This window comes from Pelmatolapia mariae, linkage group LG14 (assembly GCF_036321145.2).
Source record: "Pelmatolapia mariae isolate MD_Pm_ZW linkage group LG14, Pm_UMD_F_2, whole genome shotgun sequence".
NCBI classification, from domain to species: Eukaryota; Metazoa; Chordata; class Actinopteri; order Cichliformes; family Cichlidae; genus Pelmatolapia; species Pelmatolapia mariae.
The window spans coordinates 19,642,226-19,662,286 of record NC_086239.1 but is presented as its reverse complement, the minus strand read 5'-3'; the positions used below and the strand labels follow the sequence as shown (position 1 = coordinate 19,662,286).

The following is a 20,061-nucleotide window of genomic DNA, read 5'->3' as shown; positions in this document are numbered from 1 at the left end:
CCGCAGCCTGCAGAATGAACAGCAGAAACACACGGAGGAGGGGAAGAGCCAAAACGTGATGGAGGAATCACCGGAGCGGCAAAAAAAAAGGAAAAAGGGGGGATAATTTCTAGTGGGAGGGGAGAGAGAGAGAGACGAGGAGAGGTTGAAGGAAAGGAGAGAGAAAAACCATGTAGAGGAGTTGGGGTAGTGGCCTAGATGTGTGAAACGCCAGGGGTTGCCTTTTTTTTTCTTTCTTTTTTTGGTTCACTGCTTGACTAACACAGTCAACCCAATAGTGGAACAAATATAACAGGGACGTCGTGAAGCACCAAACTAAATGAAAAGTTGTGCAGACCGCTCAGTTTTGCGCTTTTTAAATAACATGCAAACTTTAGAGTTGGGGTGGTCCTGAGTTTTGGTGCACAGAAATACAATAAAATAAAAAGAGTTATTGGTGGTATGTGCAAACTAAAACACCCACACAGGGACTAAATCTATCTCTTTTTTGCCGCTTGACTGATAACGATGGCCTTGGAGGCAGACGGAGGTTCATCAAGGAGCGCTCCTGAAAAATATCCCCGGGCGGCGTTGGAGCGCAACGGCTACGTGAAGACATGTGTCACCCCGCTGTTCCAGGACGCAGGGTGCCAGTCGTCGTGGCTCAGACTCGCCGTGACATGGACTTGCCGAGGAGTGTCGTCTGCGGTCTGCGTTGCCTCCATCTCCGTTACTCTCGCTCTGCTGCTCAGATTGGTCGACTGGGATGCAGGCAGCAGGACCAACGGAAATAGCAGCGGCTCCGACTCTGGTCTTCATTTCGCGGCGGGCTGCGCTGTCGAGCTGCTTTTGAGCGTGTGTTACTGCGTCTCCCCCGCTTTTACACTCGTATGTGCCTTCTTCTGGGTAGGGCTGTATCTGATTCGCTGCGGAGTACTCATCCGCACCGCGCTGTTTCTGTTAGCGGTGTGCCACTTGGGCGAAGCCGCGGCGCATTCCCTCCTGTGCGGCGCCGAGGAGCAGCTGCTGTCCTTCCCCGCAACCCTGGTAGTCCTCGGCTGCCTAGGCAGCGGGGCTCTGCTGGTCGTCCGGCTGGGTCAGGGAGTGTCCATCCTCGTCTTCATTAGCGTCATCAGGGCCGTCTCACTTGTCTCCCTGAGTCGAGTCCGGGCCAGTTGGAGACCCTACCTGGCCTACCTGCTGGGGCTGCTGGGGGTTTTGCTTGCGAGGTATGCTGACCGGCTCTTGCCGGCCTCAGGGACCAGCGGGACGGGGTGCTGTGGCTCTGTGACCGGGGCGAAGGAGGAGGACATCCCTGTCTTCAAAAGGAGACGGAGGTCCAGCTCCATAGCGGCCTCGGAAATGATGGCTCACAGTCAGAGCAACAGCAAGTCCCACCGCAGGACTTCGCTGCCTTGCATTCCGCGGGACCAGGTAAGATGCAACTTTGGACCGGACCTTACTGGATGTTTTGTTACTGATTTGCTTAGGAACTTTCAACCACTGACATGCAATACTTTCGAGTCCCCCTCTTTCTCTGATGGCATGTGTGAGAGCTTTACATGCATTTTTTTTAAACATTGGGCCAAAACGGAATAGGCCGAAGACACTTGTTTTGATGACCTGTTTGCTCCATGCAGGGCCACATCTGTGTTTTCCCAAGATGCTTGTTAATTTAGTATTTTGGTGCTTTGGTCTTTTGAATTTCACGATCCTGTACATCCCTTTAAACACCGATGTTTACCTTTAGCCTACACTGACGTTGTTCATTTGGTCATCATATGTGCTGTGCTCTGTTTGGGGCTGCTGATAAGGAAATGGATGGTGTATTTATCACGCCAAGTTACCGCGTGCCTGTGTGTGTGTGAGTCTGTATTCGCGTGCATAGGTGTGAAGTCACATGTAAATATTTTTGCAAGCCTCTGCTTCTCCAGCTTGCAGGCCCGTGGTGCCGTGTCAGACTTTTTACACATATTATCTTTATGGCAGCAGAAGGGATTGTGAAAAATGACTCACAGCTTGTGATTGTTTATAGTCACACACGTATATATATATATATATATATATATATATATATATATATATATATACTAAGACAGGGAAATTTAAATAAAACATACATAAAATATAATGTGACTTAATGTGATTAAAACTTAATACTTGCTAAGTTAAGTAATGTTAAGTTTTTAATATATCACAGATGGTGCCTTCTTCTTAGAACAGTGCTCCAACCTCCAAACATCCATCCCTTCACACTCATGGATGCTACCTTGTTTGAATGTTCTTCGCCCGTCTTTGCCCCCCTCCTTCTTTTTGGTTCTTATGTCCTGCACCGGCAAGCTGAGATAAAATGAATGTTATATGAAGCCACTCATTTTCAACTGAAAATGTCACCACATGGTGCATAGTAATAGGGAGGCATGCTGGTGTTTTCACAGTGGGGATTCGGTGATCATCCCGAGTGGGTGAGCTTGTGTCACAGTCACCCATGTATGGCTTAGCTACAGAAGCAGCATAATCCTGATTACGCTGCTCTTTTTCTTCAACTTTACCCTGATCTCATTTGTAGATTTCACGAATAGAGAGAGAAAGGAAACATGGCGGAGAAAGAAAAGCTTAACAGCAGCAGTTAAATGGCTTGGTTTGTGGTGTAATCACAGTGGATGATGGTGCTTTCTGTATGTCTACACAAAAACTTTGGTACTTTGTACACACTTTGTAGCTTTCTATTATTTATATTTGTCCTGTGGAAGAGGAAGCGCACCTCATATTGCTTTCTAGAGAAAAATATACATGCGCTGTTTTCTGTGATTTTGGATTTTACTGAGACTGTTTGATGTTTTTAATGAGAATCAAAACATTCATTAATGTCCTGTTAAAAAGAACTTTTCCTTCCTGACTTTTGCATTATAAAACATTATTATAATTAGCTATATATCCATGTTAGACTGAATTGCCATAGATGCATTTTGTCTCACAGAAGCCTAAAATTTGTGTTTACCTGAGATGAACTCAGTGTGGGTGATGGTGAGCCACCAAGTGCCCCAAATAGCAAAGGGAATACACCTTTCAGAGTTTACTAATCTGGACTCACCCACATTGTCCCAACACACAAGTTTCATTCTCTCACGTCAAGCTGTTCCCACATCAGCTGTCTGACTCGTGATGCTGGGATGTTCACTGCTAATTGGTATCTAGGGAACGGTGAGTTAGTGGACTATCTGTACTATTAGAAGAGCTCCATTACCCATTCTGGTCACCATGTTTGAAACAGGAATAGTGACAAATTGAATTCTGAGAGTTAAAAAAAAAAACAACAAAAAATTTTTTAACTGACCAGATGCTGAGGACAGCGCGTCCTCTTTTAACCTTTTCTCACTGGGTGCAATCTGTAGGACCGACGCACGGACACAGATGTACACCACAAAAAGAGAAAGAAATGCAAAGCAATTGGATTGCTCTTAAACCTCTTAAACTTCCACCAGGTCACCGGAGAGCCACCTGGGGTTAGCACTGGGTTTTTGTTTTAGCCACACACATTACATAGGTAAATTTCCAGAAGCAAAACGAGGTTATATTAAAAATCAAGCACATTTTTGAGGTTGCAGCCTTTATCTCAGAGCCTCTCTTTGACACAGACGCTCGCAGTTTATCCATACTGTAGAAAATGAAGCTCTCCAGAGTGCAGTTGTACCTGAGAGAAGCGGGCGTTTTCATCAAGCGTTGGTTGTGCAGTATTTATGAAGCAGGCTGGTGCAGCCTGCCAAGCCAGAGGCAAGACAGGCACTCTGCTGAACAGGAAGCTGGGAAATAGCATTGGCTCAGCTCCATGGCTTTATTTCAGTATTTTTTTTCACTAAAGTGAATGGGATTAATTCTCCTGCTGATGCACCACTACGTTAAAGCCTGTTGGTTTCTGCTGTCCATACAAAGGAGTTTATAATATTTGATGATTTTAACATGAATTTAACTCCATTATGATCCTTCTGGATCAGCTCCACACAGAGGCCTTGTGTTTTGACAGAAGTTGTTTGTCTTTTAGCCAGGGTCTCAGTGGGATGGGGATTTTGGGGAATAGCATTTTGTTTGTTGGGTTGCATACAGCTGACAAACACTTGCTGTGTGCAACATGACAACAACCATAAGTACGTCGATAAGCAGCGTAGTATTTAAATTTATTTTATTTATTTTTTTATGGCTGTGTGTGTTTTTTCAGTTGCATAGCAGCAATATGGGTTTACTGAAATATTTGCACATTGTTTCATCCGAGGCTAACTTCACTGCTTTATATCACGATTAAGGTTGCTCTCTTGTTCAAATCATTTTCATAATCTCTTCACCATATAAAGTATCTGTGTCAAACAGGAGGGGAAAGGCGGGAGAGAGACAGATTCTAAAGCAGAAACATGTGCTCTGAAATCTATTTGAGGGAAGGCCCACATTCTCTCACTGACGCACATACATTTCCAGGGAGACACAACCAGCTCCAGTCGCCAGAGCGCTCTTACTCTGAATGGCATCCAGTCTTAACATACAGTATTTTTTCTTTTATAGGATAATGATGGAGAGTTTTTAAAATAATTTAAAATGCATAGATAATACAGCAAGGTTTTTATCTTCTCAATAATTGCCAGTAAAAGCACAGATGACTGTACAATATCAGAAACTGCGTTAAAGCTTTGCAGTGCAAATATAATAGGATTATGGTTCAGTGAACCTTGTTATTAGGACAAATAAACCGTATACAAACTGAGACGTTATAAAAAAACACGAGTTGTGGGCTTGTTGGTTTGAGTATACCTCATATTTTGTTATTTATTGTTGTTGCAGATGTCACCTATAAACAGAAACTGTATTTATAGAAATAGCCACTTCCATAATAATTAGACAATTCCCTGATGTCAGTGTAGCTGTTTAATATGGTTAGCTGAGCTTCCCTGCCATTTTCATGTGTGTTCATTTTCCTATATGTATATTTACCGCAAACTGGAAACAGAGAAGCTTCACCTTCAGTGTAGAATTTGTGCCTTACCACCAAAACCAACATGTTTCAAAAGGTACAACTTTTACTTTGAAGGGGAACGGATGCTGTTTCCGGTTTGCATCTCACTGGTGCTCTATGATAAGTTAGCGAGTGTTTACAGACGAATTGGAGTCTACCATGAAAACTGAAGGTGGCCGTGCTAATCTGCTGGTCTCCAAAGAAATCACAAGGAGGTTTTTAGTGCAGCGCCCTCTGTGGGAACAGCAACACTTGCTAAGCGGTCGGGGAATGCATATATTTCTCTAAGCACCGGCAGCTATCAGGGCAACATTGATCGGTCTTTAGGCCTGCATGACCTGAGAGTTGCAATTTTCCAATCAGCCTGGGCCATTAGATAATAAGGCTGTGCAAGGTTATGTATGCCATTGATTTATCTCACAGTACACCTGAAAAAATGTTGGATTTACTGTGCTGTATATAGTAGATGAAAAGATTATGAAAACATATAGTACTGTGGAAAAGTCTTGGGCCACTCTCCATTTCTTTATTCTTTGTTAGGAAAATGGGAAAAAGCTGCAGCAGTTTATTGAACATTGTGCAAAAATACATGGAAATACAGTGTATGAGGTAAAAAAGAGTTTAAAATTCTAAAAATTGGTATGACCACCTTTATTCTTCAGGACAGCCTGAACTCTCTTAGGCGCGGTTTCTTGTAATTTCTTTAAGTGATCTTCAGGAATAGTTCTCCAGGCGTCTTGAAGGACATTCAAAGCTCTTCTTTGGACGGTGGCTGCCTTTTTGTTCTGTCTTCTGTCAACATTATCCTACACTGCTTCAGTAATGTTGAGGTCTCTGGGGATGCTAGTGCATGACTGATAATATTCCACTGTGTGTTTTCTATCCAGGTATGGTTTTACTGCACTGACAGTATGTTTCGGATTATTGTCATGCTGAAAAATTAAGCTATTGCCATTCCAATACTTCCCAGATGGTATTGCATGGTGGATCAAAATCTGACCATATGTTTCTATCTCCATAATTTGGAAGGATTCTCAGTTCCAATTTCAAATTTATTGAAATTGAGGATAAGTGGCTTAATGAAATCCTCTCAACATAGTCAGGTACTGACCATGTTGGACTGAAAATGAGTGAAAAGGAAGTCAATCTCCTTCAGAAAGGCTGGAGAACTATTGATCGAGACCACTTTAAATTTTTACAGAAATGTCTGACTCATTGCATGCAAAATATAAAATAATGAGGGCTGGCTCAAGACTTTCACACATTACTATATCAATACATAAAAAACTTTTTTGCTGCACCTGAGCAGTTCTAGAGTGTTTTCTACTAGATTATGGTAACATTTAAACAGCAGTAATTTAAGTACCTCAAAGAAAAAAACCCCACAAGATTATTTGTGCATAAAGTGAAAAAGTATGTGCAGGAAACTTAACAGTCTTGATTAGATATTACTGTTTATATATCACTACATTTCAGTTATAAACATATATACTCCTTTACTATTAAAAAGACACACTGAAAAACAGGGAAGGTAGCCATAGTGATAAAACAGTGAAAACAGACTTCCTGAAGAAAAGTGATTGAAAGAGTTGAATCAGGACAGGGTGTATCTATCCATGGGTAGCACCGAGACATGGGTGAATATGTGTGTGTGTGTGTGTGTGTGTGTGCGTGACAAAGAGCTTTAAAAAGCTGGGGGTGGGGGGTAGCTGGAGTTAATGTGGGGTATAAGAGGAGTGTTGAAAGATTTGCAGTTTACAGCGAGGCAAAACGTGGGAGTGAGAGGAGATTCTCTGCCAAGCTCCGCTTAAGTGTTGATTGTAAAAGGACAACTATCTGATCCTCGTGTTCAACCTCTTTGCTTCTGTTCTAAACACACCTTTGCTCTGAACGCTCACATGGACTCACACACAGCTGAGGCGAGTTTGTACTGACTGCTTATAGTTTGCCTGGCAGTTATTGCATATGTGTTTTTAATGTGTTTGTGCGTATGTAAGGTGAAGATGGCCCAGTGCCACATGCCTCCAGAGAGAGGGAGAGAGAACACAGGGCAGGGGAAAAAGAGCAAGAGCAAAAGAAAGTGTGTGCAATAGAGTGGCCTCCCCAGCTTGCTCTTTAAAGGCAACAGCAAATAATTTTAACCTTTCCTGGTCATTTCTGTATACTGTACACGCGCTTACACACACACGCACAGTGGCTTCCCTGCTGGCTGTCCAGATGAGGTTTGGTGGCGCTGGACAAGGATTGCCTTGTTACTCGATTCAATGGTGTGTTTTAGCTCCAAAATATGTTTGGTGAGAGGTGAGGAGGGGTGAGGGGGAGGGTGGTTGGCCTGGGCAGGGGGCAACATTGACAAGCAGACTCTAGACCTGTCCATACATCTGTCTGCAGGTATGTCTGCTTCTCTCTTCCCCTACAGTAAACACTCTTACACTGTAACAGATTTGCAGCAGGGGTGGAGCACTTTACTTTCATGACATTTGTCAGTTTAAGCCTTCACGAAAAACCCAACACGCCACCTCACACATCACACATTTAAGTGTTCTTTGTTGTTCAGCTTTCCCTTTACTCTGTGGATGCAGAGCATGGGCAGTTTGGATCAGTGAGGACATAAGCAGAGGTACATTTTTAAAACTGTATTTATGCAGGAATTGCTGGCATGTGTGCATTTCTTTCATTGCTGTGCCCTGGGTTTACAGACTTAGTTAACACCTACTGACGTACCTGGGAGCTACAGAGCAGCACAAGCAGTGTTGGAGTACTGGTGAGCCAACTAGCTTAAAGAATGCCCTTCTCCTTAATGTTTTCAGAATTATCAGGAAATACGAGGGATTTACCTTTTCAACAACCGGCATCAGATCATCCTGGCATCTCCAAAACCTGTTAAAAATATACTGAACATCTAAAATTTCTCACTGTGGGTTCAGGGTGATTTTTGAGCTTGCAAAGTGATGTAAAAAATATTTCTAAAGTTTTGATGAAAAAAAAACTATTTTTCAGTGGCAACATTTCCTGCAAAAAAATGCATTTACATATTAAAACTGGACCATTAACATCTTAACGGCTAAAGTCAGTCTAATTATTGTTGTATGTATTTAAATTGTTAGCTTTTTTATTTTAGCTAAAAAAAATATGGGAAAATATATTTCATCATTTAAAGTATTTAAATGTTTAAATAGAATATTATTTAAATAGTATTCACCATATCTATACGTTGTTGAGTGCATGCTCAAATACAGGTGTGTGTGTCTGTGTAAGACTGTATGTGTGTCCTTCGTCGTGGTTTATGCTTGGTCAACAGTCTGCCAACACTTTGTTTATCTTGGACGCCTCCAGCCCGTCTGTAGATTACCCAATCAGATAATCAAGGATATAATTGCATCACATGCATCTGGGAGTGTTTTTCCCTTCCATTATCCCTCATAATGCACACATACACGTCTCGCTCACACACACACATACACGCTGCAGACACACGCGGCAGTGACGCGCGTACAGCAGCTAATTGTGGCCGACTTTCAACTGTGTCAAGTTGTGGTTTCATCTAGGCATAAAAATGCAAAGCTGTCTTTACCTGCTGTATTCTGTTTTGACAGAAGAGCATCACTGACTGCTAAAGTGCTTTGAAGAGAGATACTCTGGCATACCTGCTCTTTCAGAAATGGGTCTGAAGTTATTATAATGATGGGGAAGTGGACATGAAACAATGCATGAGAGACTACCATGATATTTTGCTTCTGATGTTTAAAATAACTCACGGGTTTATTTTAGTTTGTAATGAGTCCTTTTTTTTCTTCTTTTTCAACCAGTGGCAAGCTAATGGAGCAGCTTTATTATATTTTTCAAATATAATTTTCACAATAATTTTTCACTTTCTGGATGTAGCTCCAAGTTTGTTGTTTTTTTCCTCCTTTGCATTGGACTAATTGGTAGTTTCAGGGCTGCTGAAATATTTTCTTAATTGAATCAGGCCTTTATTTATTGTAAATGCACAATACATCAGGCCTATATTTGTGGGAAGCATATTATTTGTTAGTCCCACTGTTTTATTAAAACAAGCTGTCATGTAAATACACAGTAGTAGTGCTTCAGCTATGAATTATTTTAGTAATCGAGTAATCTATTGATGATCCCATCGATTAACTGAGTAATCAGGTAAGAAATACTTCTATCTTATAGTCAGCAACAATAAATATTTAAGAGAAAAAACACAGGTCTTTCAGAATGAACTGCTCATTGGTTTCCAGTATAGAAACTGGAATGTTTTTAAGTTTAACTGCATACAACATATGTCAAAAAACCAAAAAACACTAAACTCTTTGATTTAATGTACATGTCATACTGGAACTTAATCTTTTAAAGAAAATATTTAAATGTAAAACTGTATAAATAATCAGTACAGTCAGAGGTCAAAGTCAAATAAAATAAGATGTATTTACATATATATATATATATATATATATATATGTATGTATATATATATATATACATATATATATATATATATGTAGTCTAAACTAAGGCATAAAGGTGTATCTTTACTCTTCTTGGAAGGCTTTCTGCCGTTAATAGGAGGCAAGTTTTTGTGCTGGTGAAAACAGACATTATGATGATGTAGACACTAACTAATTAACAATGATTCAGTGTCCAAACTTTAGAAACAATTAGCTTGTGAAAAAAGCTTTTATTTTTATATTTTTAAATATTAATGCAATTTAATTAATAATATATCTTATATTATTTCAATCTGGAAAAATGTTATGAAAGCCTTGAAATACATGTGGTCTAGTACACCCCATGCCCCCCTTTAGACTCACCCCTGCTCGCTGCAGGTATACTTCCATATAAAATAGGACGGCTACCTTCAACCTTCAGCAAGCTGTATAATTTAACTAGTCTGGTATCAAACAAAGTTATCAGATCATCTGCTTATTTTAATACAACATCTGGAGACTTACTGCAGATTTTACGCTGTGTAAAACAAAACAGCGGTGGATTGAGCAGCTACAAAGTTTGCTTTTCTTCATGGCGGAGTTTGTTGATTAGGTGCTTTGGTGAAGGATTCCCGCTCGCTTTTTACCAGTTTAATGGTGATTACAGGAACATCGCTGCTGTTTTGGACGTTAGAAACACGTTTTCTTTACCTTAACCTGAGGCTCCGCCTCTTTGCTGCTTCGCAGTGTGCAAACAGACTCCGAACTGTGCCATCATCATGCCATCATCGATTAATCGTTGCAGTCGTACACAATAGACAGCTGAAATACATCACATTACTTACATTTTAGTCATTTCTATGAGAAAAATAGTCATTTATAGTTAGGTCGAAATCACTATTTTAATAAAAAAAAGTTTACGCACATGGAAGTATAAGCTAAGCCAATTATTTGCCATGACTTGTTTTGACCAAATATATATAACAAGACTCTTAACGTTTAACCAAAATACACTTTCTGATGATTTCCCCAATTCATGATCATTAAAAAAACACAAAGCAAAACTATAAATAAATAAATAAAATATCCAAGGCAGGAATGTTTGTCTCTGCTTCTCTGCATCATACATTCATTGTACCTTTGCTATTGAAATTATGATAAATATGACGATATCGATGCTGAAAGTTGAAAAAAAAAATTCTGCAACTCCATTTCTCAGATTTGACTGAAAAAATATTTTCTCTTTTTACTATATCATGCTGTCGGCACTCATGCCTCTGATATCAGCACACGATCACAATCATATCATCTTACTAGTTATCCTCAGCACTCAGCCCGAACTCCTAAGTTAGATGAGAATTTAAGGAAACGGTTGCATTGATGGTCCATGATTCCCTAGTTAACAGTCTGGTAGTTTGGTTACATCTGTGTTATAGACCAACGTGTCTTTCAATGACTGTGTTAATATTATTATCAACAGTAGTAGTAGTAGTGTATTTATTTATTGATTGATTTTATTTTACAAAGAACAGCTACAACCTTAAGCTAACACATGTCATTGGCTCACTAATTATGTTACACATGAAACAGTTTAAAAGGCTAATAAAAAGCTGTTGTTGTTGTTTTTTAAAAGAAAAACAAAAAATTGGAAAACAAAATTTGAGATTCTTTCCCTCTCACTTATTATTCCCACAGAGGCGGCAAGAAGACCCACCTAAACCCAGGGGTTAAAGTGGGATTTGGCAGGTGGAGGAGCTTAAAAATTGGGTGTAGGGCTGCAACGTGTGGAAAAGAATCACTTAGAAATAAGTCACATAATAATGTGCATTGTAAGCTCCATTAGAATTTCTATACAGGTTGTGATGAGCTGGCCCGTGATGCTGCTGCTCTAAGATGCTCTGCTCTTTGTGGATTTAGCAAACTGAATTCAACATGATATGAGATTTCATGTTAACCTGATTTTCAACCTCTAGACACTATACAGCTGTTATGAAAGGTCAAAATTGGTGAGAGAATCTAATCAGCATCCTTACCTTAAATTTAAATTGATGGTAAATGGACTGGTTCTTATATAGCGCTTTTCTACTCTTCTGAGCACTCAAAGCGCTTTACACAACTTGTGCATTCACCCATTCACACCCATTCGCACAAGCACATTCATTTAGGTGCTTTCTAAGTAACATTCACACACATTCATACTCCGATGGATGCATCGGAGAGCAATTTGGGGTTAATATCTTGCCCAAGGATATTTGGCATGCAGACTAGGGGAAGCCAGGAATCGAACCACCAACCTTCCGATCAGTAGATGACCTGCTCTACCACCTGAGCTACAGCTACCCATGATGGCTGCTACCCTTGATGTAACCTCACACCACAGCCTGCTCTGTACTAAGTCAAGCATAGTGCATTACTGTAAACTTCACCACAGTACTGCACTGTTACCACTTTCATCTGCACTGAACTGCCTGGCTTTTCATGTTATCTGTGAATAACACAAATTGTTATACTGCATTGCGTTTGCATTCCTTTAAAAACAATCTCTCATTTTCCTGTCTTGTTCTCTCTTTCTTACGTCATAGTCCATCTCTGAGTGTGTCAAACATAACTCTTTCCCTCCCCGGGAAATAGACGAACTGTATATTTAGCTGCAAAGACACAATAATATGCCAAGTAGCAGAGAAAGCATTTGTATCTGGTGATTTTTGTGGAGCTGTTTGAACAGTTGCATTTGAAATTTGCCTGCCACTTAAAAAACATTAGTCCATTTATGCTCAGTCCTCCTCGGTAGTGTTAGATTGATGCAAAAGTAACGAGAACACGGTTTTGACATGCGCGCCATGAATGCACCACAGGGACACGCAGTATAATGTATTAACCTGCCTATCAGATCATTTCTAGCCCACTTTAACCCCTGCTTAAACCTATACACCAATTCTGTTACTGTCACACATTTAACTTCAGAGAGAGTAGATAGCGCTACATTATTCAATTGCATTGTTACACTCTCCCACCTTTCAATGCTGCAGTTGCAATTAGCTTTCTTTACATCTTATTGCTACATGACAGTCATTAGCTCTCTCTCCTACTATGCAAGTTTAGAGGCATACTCAGCATGATCATTCATTTATTTAATTTTCTGTCCAGGAGCTATTCCCAGCATTGGAAAGCTGCTCTCATGTTTACTCTTGTTTTGCTCCTGTTGTTATTATTTCTTTCCCTTGCACCCCATTACAGTTTCTTTCCGGAAGTTGATGCCGGTGGTGATAAGGGTGGCTTTGTCTGGGCTGCAATATTAACATAAAACCATATTTTCCCTTGGGGTATTGTACGTCTGGCCATGGGCAGTAGAAGCAAAACAAACAAACAAATATTTTCTTGTTTCTTTTCTTTTTTTTTTAAATCTTGTCTTCGTTCACCCCTTTTCTGCCCCATCTTCTCTCTTTCTTTCATTTTCAATTGGCTTTTTTTAAAATCTGTCCCTCTGTTTTCTCTCCCACTCACCCGATTTCCTCTGTGTCCAACTTTCATAGGACAAATGCCAAAGGCAGTATTATTGTGTCCTCAGCTGCCATCACTCACTGTGTTATGTAAGACATTGCTTATGTGTGTCTGTATGTGTATGTGTGAGCACATGTGTGAGGTTTTGCTTGTGTCTTACCTCAGATTCTGGCCTTCTGAGAGTTCACAATCATCCCCGTGTATCAAAACTGAGGCCAGACACGTTGTAGATCTAGAGCTGTGTGGTCTGGTTCGACTCTGACCTCTTGCTCTCCGTTGTTGTTTTCTGTTTTAAATCTGTACAGAATTGGCAGCAGAAGATGATTTGCCAACACAGGGCGTCACAGATTTGGTATATGGTATGTTAACCATATACCCAAACTGGGTATATATAAACAAACTGAAGTTAAATTAATATATATTGAGGTTGCCTCCACATACACGCTTGGTTCTGGAATCGAAATTTTAGAGATGCCTTGGAATATCCTTTTCCATACAGTAGTTGCTTATAGCAATAGGCCGCTCTGGGAATTCTCAAAACTCCCTCACTGAATTCTGCTGAGTTGGCGTTTTCCCCTGAGAACATAAAGGGGAAATGAGAGGAAGGCTCTAAGTATTGGTGTGCCTATGAACAGCAGTTAAGTGTATTTGGAGTCCTTGGAGAATTTAGGTCAGATCCTAGAAAGGAAATTGTCTAAGGACTAGTAGAGATTTTACCATTGGGGTACTTCAACACTCATGTGGGCAACGTTGAAGAAGTATATTGATAGGTGGTTAGGAGGAATTCCATACTTGGAGGTCTTTGGCCACGATGAACATGATATTCAAGCATTGCTCTTTGTGGAACTCCTGATCCATACCACCATGTCTTCTGTGGAGTAGTTAAAGTTTGAATTCTCAACGAAAGCTTTACACATATTTCTACCAGAGGAGTTAGGAGCTCATCGGTGGTTAAGTGCCAGGTTTTGGATGAGCTGTGTCTTTAGATGCTAAAGGGTTCTGGCTATTTTTGGCCCTTGTTCAGTAGCATGCCTCTTCAGTATCACAAGAGGTTGGGTACAGTGACTATACACTGGCAGAATAGGGTATAGGGAATAGTCACAATTTTTAAAGGGGAGGTGGAGACACTGAATGCATAGCAGACTCTCTGTGTTGGTGTGTCATACATCAAACTACATGCTAAAATCACTGTTTAGAAATGCAGTTTCATGCAACATATCAGAGCCAGCCAATCTTATACAATATCTACAATTTTGTGTGTGCCTTCAGATGCAGGCAGCATTCTGATGATCTTATATTTTATGTTATTATCTCTGACATAAGCTGCCCTCTTCAGAGTAACGGTAAAGAACTTGTCATCAAAAAGGCACTCTTTGTTTTTTATACTTAAAGTTCAGTTGCAGCTTGCACGCTACCCTGTATGACACAGGTGTCGAACTCCAGGCCTCGAGGACCAGTGTCCTGCAGGTTTTAGATGTGTCGTTGATCCAAGACAGCTGATTTAAATGGCCTCTTCAACATGTCTTGAAGTTCTCCAGAAGCCTGTTAATGAACTAATCATTTGATTCAGGTGTGTTGACCCTGGGTGAGATCTAAAACCTGCAGGACACCGGCCCTCGAGGCCTGGAGTTTGACACCCCTGCTGTATGAAGTGTAGTTTGCTGTCGTGGTGGCCAGTATCTTGTCCAATGAGGCTTTCTTTCCAATAGGAGCTGATGATATAAGTCCTGATTCTGCTCTCAAAGATTTTAAAATCTTATTGTTTACTTATAAAATCCTAAATAATATGGCACCTGATTACTTAGCTCAGGGGTGCCCAATCCCAGTCCTCGAGAGCTACCGTCCTGCAGCTTTTAGATGGATCCGTGTTCCGACACACCTGAATCAAATGAATGGCTTGTTATCAGGCATTTGCCAAACTTGATGGCATGCTGAAGAGGCAATCAAACCATTTGATTCAGCTGTGTTGGAGTAGGGATGCATCTAAAAGCTGCAGGACAGTAGCTCTCGAGGACTGGGATTGGGCACCCCTGACTTAGCTGATCTCCTCTGTTTGTATAGCCCTAAGAGAGCACTAAGATCATCGGGTCAACTGCTATTAGTGCAACCTAGGTCTCGACTGAAGACCAGAGGAGACCGTGCCTTTGCCATTGCCGCACCCAAATTATGGAATAATCTTCCTCTAGACATTCGGGCATCAGATTCTATTCAATCTTTTAAATCACGTCTAAAAACGTACTTGTTTAACCTGGCATTCGAGGCTAATTAGTGTGATTTTCATCTGGCTCTGCATTTATATTATGTAACAATTTTATATCTGTAATTTATATTTTATATTGTGATTTTATCTGTATCATGGTTTTACTGGACAGAACTTTGGTGTACTTTGGTCTTTAAATGTGCTATACAAATAAATTTGATATGATATGATCAACTTAAACCAGCGTTCTACCTGCTACAGGCTGTGGTTGGAGTAAACCTGTAACTTGCACAAGATCTTGTTGAACAGTGCTCTGCTCTAAGGGAAATCTAAAATAAATAAAATTAAAATTAAAATACTTGCAGATAAAAGCACTATCCAAGCATTTCAGTTACACTTGAACTATTAAAAAGTGATTTTGACACGTGTACACAAAAGAATAGTGGTGAGTGGAAAAACAAGATATCCTTAACGAAGTTTCTGAGATACAAATCGTCGCTTCCAATCATATCTTTCAGATTCAAATTAGAGCAAAAACTGGGCACCGAGACTTGTGAAGACAGCTTTTAGCCCTGAGCTGATGTGACAGGTGTTTTATCCAGATAACTATATGCCCAGCTAATCATGGGATTGCTTCACATCATGAATTCAATTTAATCTATGGGTGGAGCTGTGCAGATGGTGGATTGGGACGCTACCAAACACAGATTGTATTGACCAGATTGTACATTCCTATGTTTCATCAGTTAGATTTCAGGTCAGGTTTAAATATTCATAAATACCTGGATACTATTTATAGACATTTTTTTTCAGAGAGATGTGGTAAACCATCACAAAGTGAGCCCTTGGTTCTCATCTGAAGAGCAGATGAAGGGGTTGGGCTTGGGCTGTGATGTGTACAAAGGACAGCACTACATATACAGACACACACTGTTTGCTTTGCTGTTTCTCCCAGATTTGATTGCTCAGTCAGACAAACACACATACATGGAGTACATTTCTGGCCTGTTTGGTTTCTGTATGATTAATCTCGTTTTAATGTTCATGTATTTTATTTTTTCTTCTTTCAGCTTTTTTTCCTTAATACATGTCTCTTGCTTCCTCTCCCTTTATTTTCCACCCACTTTTTCCTTCTCTACTACTTTCTCACCAGTCTCATTCAAGAAGCAATTCAGTGACTGAGTCCTGATTGTATGAACTTGCTCTGGTTATCGTCTTTAAAAAGTATCATTGAAGAACAAAACTTCCCAAAGAACAAATGCAAAACGGGATGTAAGTCGTTATGCATGCAGCGTCAAATGGAAGACCAGTGTCTGAATGCTCGTGTTATTCCCATGGGACCCAGCCTGAAATGCTCACGCCCGACAATGTCAGTGTCTATCAGCAAGAGCAGAAAGCTGACAGAGAGAAGTGGGTTGCGGGAGCTGTGACGCACTCACCTCTCACAGTAATAGGAGGAGAGAATGACAAGCTGGCGTCAGTAGCCTAACATGGGTACAACAACACAGGGGAAAAGCACTTCACTTAGCCATGGAGCCTTGAAGGGAAGTAGGGAAGGAGGAGGAAGACTAGGATGAAATGGTTTGTATGTTTTTGTGGAGGAGTATTTTTGCATGCATGGCGGCTTATTTGTGCGTGATGCAGCTTTCTCAGTGAAGTAAAGACGACAGTAGACTGTGCAGTTACATGAATGCACAGGACGACTGTTATTGACTTCTTTATACATTCATTTATCATCCATCTTATATTATTTCCCTTTATTCTTTTTTATGTTTGTATATGTTTGTTTTTCACTAGTTTACTGGATCTCAAAACTCTTGGAGATGGCTGCCCCTCCCTGAGCATCGTTCTGTCTGAATGTTCTTCCTGTTAAAAAAAGATTTTTCTTCCCACTATCGCCAAGTGTTTTACCTTACAATATAAAGCAGCTGTTGTTGTGATTTGGCACTCCATATATATAAAATTTAACTGAAGAAAATTAAAAATGGAGTTAAATTGACTTTTGTATATAGGACTTTTCTACTCAGTATGAGCACTCGAAGTGCTTTCGTACTACAACCCACGTTCACACATTCATACGTTTTTCTATACCTGAGCACTTTTAACCTAACATGGACACCCTCACACTCTGATTGATAAACTGGGAGTAGTTCTGGGTTAAGTTGCCTAAGGACACTTCAACATGCAAGCTTAAGGACACATGGATCAAACCACCAACCTTCCAATTAATACACGCCCTGCTCTATCTCCTGAGCCTCTGCAATACAGTTGCTAAGTTTCAGTGCAAACATAGCTCCTTAATACATGATTATGTTGTACAGTCATGATCAAAAGTTTTAAGACCACCTGAAAAATGGCAAATAATTATATTTTGCATGGTTGGATCTTAACAAGGTTGCAACAAGAAGAAATAGGAGTGAGATAAAGCATTTTTTGAGCATTTAGTTTCTTGAAAACAACACTTAAACTGAAACAGACTTGTGGCAGGGGTGTGGTCTCTGGCCTGCTGCAGCGGAGGGGCGCTACAGTGAGCTCTCAAGGTGGTGCCCAGGTGTGGCAGAGAGGACAGGTGTGACTGCTCAAGGTGATCATCTTCTTCTTCTCTGTATGTTTAAATAGTGACGGCGGGGACTGAGAGGAGGAGGAGGAAGCAGCTGTTCCTGTGCGACTGGTGCCGGAACGTCAAAATACAGTTGCTTAAACAAAAATAAAAACTAACCTATAGTGCATGAAATCCTGTGTGTGTGTCGGGTCCTTACCACAAGGCTGATCAAAAGTTTAGATTAAAAGGCCAAATCTGTGCAAAAATGTGGATTCATTTTCATTTTCTGTCAGGTAGTCACACTGTCATGACGTTCTGATGGCAAAGGCAAAAAACCTTTTTGAACTAGAAAACTACAAAACCACAACAGAAGTTCATGTGTCAAAGATGCAAAGGGGACTAGAAATACGAGCAATACAAATCTGTACTTGCTTACAGATGCATACATGCATTTACTTGACAGTACATGCAAAGGCTTAGTCATGCAACTCCACTGTGAAACAGAGAAGCACTCAAAGACTACCCTTCGGCTATATTAGTGTTCTACAACAGGATAGACAAGAATGAACTGATAAATAGAACTAATACTTTTGGCTGCGGTACAGTTCACAGAAAATTATGGGTCAGAATTTGGCATAAACGGCGAAAAAAAAACATGGCTCCATCTTGCCTTAGATCAGCGGTTCAATTTGTTGTTTGTTGGGGTGTAAGAGTGTGGGAGATATTTTTTTGGCACACTTTGGGCCCCTTATTACCAAATGAGCTGAAATGTCACAGCCTGCCTGAGTATTGTTGTTGACCGTGTCCATTCCACCACAGTGTACTAATCTTCCGTTGGCTGTTTCCAGCAGGATAACACATTATCTCAAATCATCTCAGTTTCTTGAACATGACAATGAGGTCACTGTATTCAAATGACCTCCACAGTCACCAGATCCCAATCCAATAGAGCAACTTTGAAATGTGATATAAGGGAAAATAAACATGGAGCAGCCGAAAAATCTGCAGTAACCGTGGGATGTTATCTGGTCAACATGGACGAAAAATCTATCTCAGTGGTCAAATTAGGAGAGAGTGGAGGCATACCCTGGACTGCTTACCAGTACATCAAAGGGCTAAAACCAGTAATCCTCATAAAAACAAATCATCTTAACAATATCCACAAGTTGTCCTTTGAAATCGTCCCTGTTAGTAATTAGGCTGAACTCATTCATAAAGTGTTGCATTTTAGCTCATTTCTGGGTTTTGGGTGTATTGTGGGACTTAAACCCAACCAGCAACTAACCAGTGAGGGAAAGTAAAAGTAAACAAGTGTTTTTTGTTTTCTGTGAGTTCTATTTAACACCTGCCAACTTCAATACTGCAATCTCACTACTCAAATTTAAAGTTACACAAGTGTTAAATATTACTATGGGAAGCTGCCTGACAATTTTCCCCATGCCACTACCTTTTTTTGCAGCTTTTTTGCAACATGCATTGGGCGGATCAGCATCATAATTTTCTGTTAATAAGTATAGCTATACCAAGCTGGTCTCCACTCTTAGTGTTGCTTTTTCAAATTTATTAAAACAAGTTTAAAGCGTTTTGACAAATTCCTTTTAATCAGTTTAATCAGTTTTTTTTTAACATCTTCAGAGTTGTGCTCCATACTAAGTCCATCAAACATCTGCTTGCTGACACACAAACACTTGCTTGACAGAGTGACGTCAGCCTGTAATAAGATCAATAAGCAATCATTGGCGTGGTCTGGTTTCACAGTGCATTGACAGGACCCCTGATGTGCTGATTGGGAACAATTAGCATCAGTGAGTGCCGCTAACAGGGTTTTGAGTGATGACGGTAACGAGTGCATGTCTGAATTCACGTGTGTGTGTGTGTGTGTGTGTGTGTGTGTATGTGTGTGTGTGTGCGCGGTGTGGGTGGGTGGATGGATGAGTCATCGTTATCCAGCCCAGGAGCCCCATCTCTCTCCCTCACTCACACACACTGTCATAAACACACACATGCAAACCATGCATGCACATGCAGCTTTGCCAGTTCCATCTGGCAAGCTAGCTGTGTTCAGGGGGTAAACTGGAATTCTCAGGGTCAAAATGAACCAGTTTTTATAGAAAATGTAGACTGCTTTCACTGCATGTTGTGAAATATAACAAAATTATGATACTGAGCAACAATATGACAGAGAACTTACCTTAATGAGAGGCCAGTATCAGAAGCCTAACAAACTGAAGTGCTACAACAGGGAATTAGTGACTTTTAAAAGGGTATTCTGCAAAGATTTTTTTACTACACCAAGGATAAATATAAATCTTACCATGCAATCTCTAAATAAGTAATATTTATTTTCTAACTCAGCTCTGTTATGTCCATATTTAGGCTGACAGTATCATTTTTACAAACCAAG

At 40.4% G+C, this 20,061-nt stretch overlaps 1 protein-coding gene across 1 annotated transcript in view; it reads left to right on the top strand.

The window, feature by feature from the left end:
- Positions 1-484: 484 nt before the first annotated feature.
- The window catches only part of LOC134641743 (cGMP-inhibited 3',5'-cyclic phosphodiesterase 3A-like), a 60,815-nt gene continuing 41,238 nt past the window's right edge, over positions 485-20,061 (top strand). The window contains exon 1 of the mRNA XM_063494277.1: positions 485-1,413. Within this exon, the coding sequence (XP_063350347.1) occupies positions 508-1,413 (906 nt within the window). The 5' untranslated portion in view covers positions 485-507. The remainder of the gene's footprint in view (positions 1,414-20,061) is intronic.